The 10,280-nt window shown below is 37.8% G+C and overlaps 1 protein-coding gene across 4 annotated transcripts in view; it reads right to left on the bottom strand.

Annotated features, from left to right (window-relative positions):
* Positions 1–7,407: 7,407 nt before the first annotated feature.
* Positions 7,408–10,280, bottom strand: part of wasf3a (WASP family member 3a) — a 6,522-nt gene continuing 3,649 nt past the window's right edge. For all 4 annotated transcript variants that reach the window (XM_053485586.1, XM_053485587.1, XM_053485588.1 and 1 more), the window contains 5 exons: positions 9,378–9,495; positions 9,136–9,302; positions 8,752–8,904; positions 8,333–8,649; positions 7,408–7,796 (listed from right to left, as the gene is read on the bottom strand). In XM_053485586.1, coding sequence (XP_053341561.1) covers positions 7,648–7,796; positions 8,333–8,649; positions 8,752–8,904; positions 9,136–9,302; positions 9,378–9,495 — 904 coding nt within the window. In that variant the 3' untranslated portion in view covers positions 7,408–7,647. The remainder of the gene's footprint in view (positions 7,797–8,332; positions 8,650–8,751; positions 8,905–9,135; positions 9,303–9,377; positions 9,496–10,280) is intronic.

Genomic DNA, 10,280 nt, shown 5'->3' with positions numbered 1-10,280 from the left:
ATGTCAGTCTAATGAAAAAAAAAAACAGGACAATGAAACAGCAATATAAAACCGTGGTATGCAATAGCAACTAGTAGTGATGTTACATATGACTATGGTTGGGTATCGTTTTTTTTTTTTTCGATACCGGTGCCAAAGCGATACTTTTTAAAGTTCCGGTGCGAAAATGGTGCCTGAAGTTTACAAAAGCCACAAAATGATAGACTCCAGAATACATTTTTATTGAGCAAAAAATTCTCTTTAGTCAAATTAGCCTTCTTTGCTTTGGTAAATAGGGTCTGTTAGATCAGGGTCAATAGTTGAATCAGACTAAAAGTTCAATATGACTCTTTGCTGATTCTTCAAACTAACTTGATTTTTTTTCACATGAGCACATTGTAACACAAGTTTTTCTTTTTTTTTTTCCCCCACTAGCAGATTTTTCTATTTATTTTATGTGAATTTGTGTTCAAGTGAAAATTGCCTAGTAAATACAAGTTACTTTTAAGGTGTCTTATTTTAAGTGTTTAGATGTATTTTAAATAGAAATTAGACATTTGTCTAGAAATATCACAAATATTCTTGGTAAAATTTAGTTTTTGCAGTGCTTTTTTTTTTGTGAAAATGAACTGATTTTGTGGTGTAGAGCATACTCACTACATTATAAAAATAATAATCGGTCCCTTCTTTTTTGTCTAGAATTTCAGAAGAGAGTTCTTCAGCTCCTTGTTGATTTCAAGGATACAATTCGCAGTGCCACCTCTGCTGGAACAGCATATGAATTAAATCCTGCAAACACTTTAGAAGAGCTCAAAGCTTTAGAGAATCGCCTGGAGGACGTTAATGAGGGAGCAGAACTGGTAAGTTTTAACCCTCAGGTGCTATTGGGGTCTGAGTATCAGGCTAGTGAAACCTGGTTTCATAACTCTAATGTACATGGGGCTCAGTGCTAAAGATTCGCAGAGATATTATGCCCCTCCCTGATTGGGTGCTCATCTAATAAGTACAGCTTCATGGGGCATTTCACATATTGATTAATAGACAACAGCAGAGACAGAAAAGACAAAGAGCTGCCTGTAGAGTGTGCACAGCATGTTTTGATCTGGGTAATGTCTTTACAGCAGGAAGTTCCTCTGGCTTCATGCACTTCTGAGGTGTGTTATGCTAGTAGCAGCTAATGTACCACTGTAGTAGTAATGTAGCAGGACAAGTGCTAAAAAAAACCCCGCAACAAAACGGTTACATAAGTGCTGGCAGTTCCATTATGACATTTGGCTTGTTCAAGGTATAGTTCAAAATTATGTTTTAGCTTACCTCAAGGGCATCCAGGATGTAGGTGTCTTTGGCTACGTTCACACGGCAGGGCTTAATGTTCAATTCTGATTAAAAAAAAAATAAATGTAATACATTTTTGCAAGGCCGTTCACATTTCCAATTAAATGCGACCTTTTGTGATCTCCTGTGTGAACGTGAAATGACCCAGAAGTGACCCGTATGCGCAGAAGAGTACTCAACGGTCAACAACGTCACTTGTTGTTTGCGGAAGTAGCTAAACAATGACGTGCGGGTCAGATACATGCACTGACTAAAGTCGCATTGCAAAAGATTGGATGCGTATCAGAGTTGGACCACATAAGATCTTTTGAAAGGATCACATATGTGTCGTTCAGACTGTCAAGAAAAGATCAGATACAGGTCGCATAGGGGTAAAAAAATGGGACTGGAATTGGGTCATTTCAGCCTGCAGTGTGAATGTAGCCTTTGTTTCCGCAGTAGTTTAAATTTTTATATTTTTAGGTCAAACCATTCAGTTTTCAGTCATATAATGCAGGTCTATGGGACCTAAAAATATCAAAATTTAAACTACTGCAGAAACAAAGACACCTACATCTTGGATGCCCTTGAGGTGAGCTAAAACATACCAAAATTTTATTTCAAAGTGAACTATAGTTTTCACCTTGGTGACCTTGTCCTCATGTGCCTGCTTTAAGTCTGGACTCTACTTGACCACTTTTTCTGGTTTTAATGTCTTGTTGTTCCTTTTCAGAGTAAACATCTGAAGAGGTTAGGAGGGGTTGATGCTGCAGACCATGTAAAGAAGTCGATGGCTGCGTAAGTATCTTTGTTCCGTTTTTGCATTAGTTTATAGTTGGGGTGTAAGAGTCCGTGTATTCGTATTGAACCATGCGGTACAAGGCTTTCGGTTCGGTGTTAGGTACGCATTTTCAAACCGAACAGTTATTTCAAATAGCGCGTCGTGATCTCGCTCATAATGTAAGGGGTGCTGGCGCGACCATACCCTCAAATGGCAAACGTAATGTAAGCGGAACGAAACTGAGCTACTCGTGACGGAATCGTTTATCAGTTTGGACCAAAGCAGCGCGAGCCGATCTTGTACTACACAGCGCTAAGAGATCCAGTAAAGAAACCACTCTCATTTGAATTTGCCACTTAAGTAATACCATCGTTGCGAGATCTAGTAAGAAACAGTCACATTTCTGTTATTAACGGATCAAACAGAGCTGACGTGGAAACCAGAAAGAAACATTGTGCCATTGATTTATTGTAGTAAAACTAACAGTAACTTTGAAAGTTTGGCAGGAATAGTAGGCTACAATGCTTTCAAGTAACGTTACGTCAGTTTTATTTCTGCGTTATGAATAACATTGCTGCCCTCAAATGCTGATCTGAACTAAAATAAACATTTGTTTATAAGTACAAAATATTACATTTCATTTTTTACAAGCAGCCATTTTGTTTTATATGCTCCTAAGAGTCAATTATTTACATTTACATTAAATTGCTCCATTGCTCAAAGTAAAAAATATCCTACTTTATGATGTTAGTTTTAATAATAATAATAATAAAAAAAATTAAGGACAGTTCTCTGGCATTTATTTTTGCTGTATCAAAAACGTACCGAACTGTGACAAGTGTATCGTTTTGAACTGAACTGTTGATTTTGTGAACCGTTACACCCCATAGTGATGTTCCCTGTCATATACTGTCATGCGCTACATTTTTATAATGAACTTGATTGCAATATAATACTCTAATATGAATCTGTTTTACCATGGCAGAACTATGACAAATAAAGTGATGGCTCTAATGAGCCTCAGAGGAAGGAGTGGGAAGGTGTCCTTTATGAAGACCCATCTTTACAAGCTCATCTGTGGTGAGTTTTCTTTAACATTTTTTAACAATGTTTTAAGTAATATAGAATATAGTAAGCAGAATAATAATTCATAAGAAATCATTTTAGTTGGAGGACTCTACAGAGCATACTGTAATATTATATATTATACTCCATTCTGGGCTCTAGACTAACTTCTCTACTGCCAGTACTGGTTACTACCAACTGCCTTTTCTTGCTCACCCAAGCATGTTAGTAAATACTAATTTATATAGTTGAAACATTGGCAATGCCACAAGTTGATATGTACAAAATATTGGAGAGGTTAGCGTTTGCTAATAATGATCTTTTTTTTTTTTTTTTCATCAGACGCAGTGTTCAGCTCATTTGATACAACAACAACAAAAATAAATGAACACATGGCCAAATATTTAAAATATGCACCAGAGAGGATGGGTGGCGGTGGCAGAAAAAAGGAAAAATAACCAGCCATGTTCAATGTGGCCCAGTGTTTGGGCTGTTCTAGTTCAACACGTGTTTGTGTAAAATGTTTTTTGTAATAAAGCATGTTTCTTTAATCAGTGAAATGTCTTTATTAATCTTCTTCCTGGTCTTGCTTTTACCAATTACCTTTGTCCTAGCTGACTCTGCATGTCCACTAACTCGTTTATGTATCCATTTCAAGGTGTTTGTTCTGTTGAAAACTTCAGTACTTTAGTGAAAACACTAACAAAACAAAATAAGCAGGACTTTAGTGTTGAAAAGCAGGACTTCAGTGACGTTGAAATTTTAACTTTGATTGGATTTGCAAAATCTAAACTAAAATCAATATTGATTCAATGTTGGCAAATTCACCTATGTTGACAAACGTGACGTTGGAATGACGTTGCGATTTTTAATTAGCTTCTTAAAATAAGCAGTTACTTTAATAAATTTCTAGAATTTACTCAGAGTTTAGTAGTTTTTCTCTATTTTTAGGGCGTGGATGCGCATTTTGTTCTTTATCTATTTTTCATTTAAAGATTCAGAGATTATTTATGGGCACAAAACTGACTACATAAATGTAACATAAATGTAATTGAATAATTATTAGTTAAAACTTTTTTTGAAAGGCAGGGGAGGTTGTCTAAAAAAGGAGAAGTCCCAAAACTCATTTATTACTCTGTTACGTCCCAGGACGTATTTCTTATGTTTAAGACCCAGTTTACATCTGTGATGTTTATGGTCCTGATTTATTTATTTTGCTTGTTCATTCTGTGCAATGTGATTGTACTTTGTTTCTTTGGGTTCTGCATTGTTTTGTTCTCTCTCTCATTCCTTCAACCAGGTATAGACATCAGCTGTGCCTAATTAGGAGAGACCTGATTGAGAGAGACCTGATTGGGAGAGACCTGATTGAGAGAGACCTGATTGGGAGAGACCTGATTGAGAGAGACCTGATTGGGAGAGACCTGATTGGGAGAGACCTGATTGAGAGAGACCTGATTGGGAGAGACCTGATTGGGAGAGACCTGATTGAGAGAGACCTGATTGGGAGAGACCTGATTGGTTGATGACTGGTGTCACTGGTGTATAAAGCAGGAAGCAGTAAGAATCATTCCTCCCGCCCCAGCATGTGGTTGTTCAGCCTGTGTGTTTGTAGACTGTTGTGGGTCTAAATCCTTGACCATGTGTTGTTAAGTGCTTCTTCTGTTACTGAGATTTGATCTGTAAATACTTTGACTCTTTTAAACTATACTGTTTATTTTGTTGCTGCCTATACGTATTTAATTGTGGAAGCTGTAGAGAGGTGGATGCAATTTTCTTTTTTCTAATCATGTTTTCTCTTGTTTCTGGATAGTTAGGGAGTGAGGTAAAAGTTGTGTTGTTTTTTTGTTTTTGTTTTTCTTTCTTTTTTTAGGTAAGTTAGTTTGATCCTCCCAACATTTAGACAAATTTTTGTTTGTTGTCTTGGCCTGGTCCCCTCTTAAAGTCTTTGCTTCCTTTTTCTAAAATAAGAGTCAATAAAAAAGGAACAAATTATTTCAAATTTGTTGTGTTTTGATTGCTGCCTGGGACAGCAGTGATGACCTCCAAAACCTTTTTTTTGGTTACACCTTATATATTTTGGGGTTATTTCCCCTTAGAAGGGAGAAAAATGTAACAACTCACTCATCTTCTATAGCGCTTTATATTGTAGTTAGGGTCGCGGGGAGCCGATCCCAGGAGACTTAGGGCACGAGGCCCATGTGATATTTCAGTTTTTCTTTTTTAATAAATCTGCAAAAATGTTAACAATTTTGTGTTTTCCTGTCAATATGGGGTTATCCTCGGCACCCAAATGAGGCTTCATGTCACCATCACTAGCAGCTAATGCTCTCAGGCCACACTTCCTAAGTGAGACTCTCAGACTATAGTAAACTTTCTGCTACCAGCACTCGGCGCTCACTTCCCCAGTAGTGCCTCTACGAAAGGGGAATATATCAGGCGACTTACCAAAAACAAGAAGCAAAGGTGGAGAGTAATTAATATTGCTGCCCATAGAACAGGAACACAGTCAAAAGGCGCGTCGCTGTACGCTACTGAAAACACTTTTATCAAGCCACATAGCAAGTCTCAAATCACTAATTATGCTCAAGTGCGCTCAATTTCCTGATGCCGCTCCATGACAATAGGTGTGTCTTCCCATGAGTCATACAGCAGCATTTTATTCCCCCATAACGTTGCTGAGTCTAGACCTGAGCAACTGAAGAAATCCCCAGATCATAACACTGTCTCCAGAGTCTCGTACAGTGGACACAATGCATGATGGGTGCATCGCTTGATGGGCTTCCATTCTTACGCCCATGACACGCCCATCACTCTGGTATAGGGTCAGTGAATAAAAGTTGTAAATGATGGGAATAAAAACTTATCCCTGTTATCTGTGGATTCCTCTTGTAGTCTGTGATGACGAATGCAAAAAACGCATGTGTTGGTCATCAAAGTGTTGATGATACTGTCAATCAATCAGTCAATCAATCAAACAAACAAACAAACACACAAACAGAGGATTAAATACTGTAAATAATTATGTGACCCTCAGTTCGGAGAGTAAAATTATGTGTGATTATTAAGTACACTACATAGTATGAAACATTTTAAAACAAGAAAATGAATATTTAAGATGGGAATGGAGTTCTGGCTTTTAAGTAAGTAGGCAAACAAAAATAAAATAACTTTAGTTAAGGAATGAGGATAAAGCAGCTAGCATTAGCGATGTTTTTAATGGTGTTATAGAAAGAAGCTTCAGCCTGCAAATCTTCATGAAGGCATGCTCTCCAAACCTGAAATATCAAATCACTCGGTCTGATCTTTTCTTTATCGTCCCTCAGTTACTCTGTGTCTCAGTGCAGGTGGCTGTTTCAGTCTCAAAGCTGGAAAATTATCAACTAAAAAATATAGAATTCAAGGTTAAAAAAGATAAAGAAATGTTTGACTGTTTGTTTGTTGACTTTGTTTAGGTTCAGAGATCTGAAGAGCTGAAGATCCTGAGCGCCGACAGGAATCAGACATAAGGGAAATAAAAAGTGAGAAAAATAAAAGATTATTCTGATTTATAAAGCAGACTTTATTATGGTCAGGGTGAAATGATAGCAGAGGAAATACTTTAATAAGAAGAATCAACCAGATTTCACGAACAATATCAAGACACTAAATTACAATAAAGATCAGAAAATGGACTTGATTTATTAAATGAATCATTTATTTAAATAAATAAATAATAATTAAATAGAATCATAATTTTTTAATCATTTCAAACACGCTCCTTTTCCAGACTTTATGAACTTTATCCAGCGTTTCTCTGCATCTGTCCTGCTGAAGACAGAAAGGTCACGACCTCCTCAAATGCTGATAATCAGAGAGTGTTTAAGCGGAGAATGTTTAACATCTTAACCCTAAAGAGTCTCCAGAGTGAGACAGTGTTAAAGACTCGGCCGGCCAAGTGTCTGCGCTGCAGGTGTTTAGACCTGATGTGATCATGACTTAAGCAATGAGTTAAATGTTAAACCTGTTTAATGTAGTGTTGGTCCACCCACACACACACACACACACACACACACACACAGCTAGATTACACATACAACACATATAAGTCATTTTAAATGCCAAACAAATTAGAATAAAAATCACTTTTAATAAAATTATATAATCAACAGTTTTTTCTAAATAAATCAATCAAATAGAATTGCATGTCATACAGAGCCACTAGTGGCTTTTTAAAAATTTATTTGTATATATATATATATATATATATATTTGTAAATATATTAAAATCTCTACAAGTGAAGCATATCATGGTATTAAAGTTGCCTCATCAATTAAACCGATTTAATTTGGTGTAAATCTAAATTCAGGATCTTATTCACACAGCAGGTTGAAAAGCTCAGCAGAACAGAATTATAAAATAATAAATAAATAAGAATAAATAATGTGCATGATGTGTGTTATCTTGCTAAAACATATCTGCTCGTCTTTATCTATTAATGTGTGTGTGTGTGTGTGTGTGTTCAGTCTCAGTCAGACCACTCGTTGATGTCCAGGTCAGACTCGTCTTCCGAGTCGCTGTACTCGACGGCGATGCGTCTGGACAGGATGGAGGCCACGTCGTTTTCTGAACATTCCCTCATCGCTCGCTGCTCCTGAACCTTCTTTAGCTGTATACCTGAACACACACACACACACACACACACACACACACTTTGGAATAGCAATTTTAGGTGGAGCCCTTTACATTCTAGAGCTGTGCTGAGAGCTCCAGTGCCATCCAGATCATTCCCTGAGGACACCAGAGTTCATCTCACTCATGAAGCACAAACAAAAAGTCGTCCTACAAGCCCCGCCCCTGATGACCCCCACCGTTATTCCTGCTGTTATACCCCTAGTTTGACTATGCGAGGACCGACCCGTGGAAAGATGGAAACCCAATCACAAGGAAATTTTTAGAACATGACATTCTAGAAGAAAAATTCTAAAAGAAGAGTGAGAAATACCTACGGTTCCCTGTGAAGTTTACGGAAAATTAATTCCAGAACAAAAAGCGGAATGTGTAGAAGTAGGAATTCCCAGAAGAAGAAAAAATCTAGAACCTAGCTCTGAAATCCAGAAGCCCAGATGGGAATTTTTCAGTAAAGCTGCATAAAAATTCCTGAAATTCCTGCAGTTAGTAACTTCTGTGAACACACACATTCACACACTCACCCATGCGTATAGCTGACAGCAGGTCACTGCGCCTGTCTGTGATTGGTTGGGCCCCCTGGCTCCACCCCGCCCTTGTTCCCATCAGGTGAGAGGGTACAGGTGGTATCGGTGGAGGTGGTGGTCCTGGAGGGGGCGGGATTTGAAGTGGTTCTGGAAGTGGGACAGGTGGGAGGGGACAGGATAAAGCAGAGATGGATGGTCCTGGATGGGAAGCGGGTGGGGCTGGAGGTGTTAAGGGTGTGGTCTCTGATGAGGAGATCATGGGAGCTGGAGGAGGAGAAGGAAGAGAACCGGAACTGCCATAATATTCCATCGAACTGAGAGAGAGAGAGAGAGAGAGAGAGGGAGTAGTTATTGTAAAAAAGAGAAACAAGAAAGTCATTTAGAGAAGTGAATAATTTTACAGACTTTCTCATTACCAATAGTCTACAGGAGGGAGTGTGATGTCACCATTAACCACGCCCCCTGTGGGCATGTGCAGAGAAGAAGAATTGAACCTGCACCCAGAGGGAACACTACCGGCCACACCCACTGGTCCACCAATGCTCTGGTACTCATGCTCCGCCCCCTCACTGGAATCAGACAAGGCAGATTAGGTAAAAAGGGCGTGGCCTAGAATGTCCAGACAGTGAGGGGTGACGGAGAGCAGAATCGATTGTATGGATTAAATCATTCTATTGATTAGTTACTTGCATTTATTTTTCTGTTTGTTTATTAGCCTCTAATTTTTGCAGACGATTATTAAAATGTCTGAGTTACGCTCCTAACAAAGTCTGCTACTGATGGTAACTACCCCACTCCACCTGGCCTGAGGAGACAGCGCTCCCTGCAGGACACTGTGAGGATGTCGATGATCTGGACGCAGCTCCTTATCAAGCGCCATCATGTTCCACTCCTGACGACGGTTCCTGGCCTTACGGACTTTTCGGACCTCCCGTGGTAGCGTTCCATCCTCGACACTCCTCTGCTCCTGAGAGACGGTGAGAGAGGGGAAGTCAGTAAGAGAGAGAAGAGAAGAGAAGAGATGAGATGAGAAGTGTCTCACTCTCTGTCTCCTCTTCTCTTTCCTCTTGTCCTCGGTGTCCTGAAGCATTTTTTCTTTCCAGAGGTCAAAGAAATACGAGGGATCCGTGTAGAACTTCATTCCATCCACATGATCTTCTCTGTGGAGAAAAAAGAGGAACAATCCCTGTGACTACATAATGATGATAATGATTATATATTTTTATAAAATAATTTGGAAGGGAATAAATATTTATGACCCAATTAAAAATTATAAATAAAATGTTGATAGTTTTAAGAAAGATGATATAAATTCAATATGAAATAAAAAGACATGATATGGTTCAATAGGACATATAATAGAGTACATAGTCTAAATATATATTTATGTAAATATTTTATACTACACAGATGTCCATATTTTATAGCCAGATTGTATAGTATACATTTATACTGTTAGTATTTTTTATTTAATTTTATTTTTCCCCTATTTTTATTTTTATTTTATTTTACTTTATTCTGTTGTTTCTTAATTTTTAACTTTGTACTGTCCACTTGCTGCCGTGGCAAAACGAATTTCCCACTTCTGGGACTAATTAAGGTTTATCTTATCTTATATAAAAAGCTAAATAAAACAAAACTTAAATGTAATTATTTAAAATAAAATAAATAAAAAGTATTTCTAATAACCATATAAAAACTAATATAATATAATATAATATAATATAATATTGCATTTAACGTATATATTGTTATATATCGTTATATAACGTAATGTAACGTAATAAAATCAAATCGAATAGAATAGAAACGTTCTCCTCTCCTAAGACAAGTACTACATTTGTCTGAGTGGAGTAAAAATTTCAATTAAAAAGTCCAAGGGGCGGAGTCATGACCCAGCTGCGCCAACATGGTGGAGTCAGCTCAACTCTCTGTAGGGGTTAGA

Source organism: Clarias gariepinus, chromosome 24 (genome assembly GCF_024256425.1).
Source record: "Clarias gariepinus isolate MV-2021 ecotype Netherlands chromosome 24, CGAR_prim_01v2, whole genome shotgun sequence".
Lineage (NCBI taxonomy): Eukaryota > Metazoa > Chordata > Actinopteri > Siluriformes > Clariidae > Clarias > Clarias gariepinus.
Note: the sequence above shows the minus strand (reverse complement) of the source record. Positions and strands in the feature narration are given on the sequence as shown.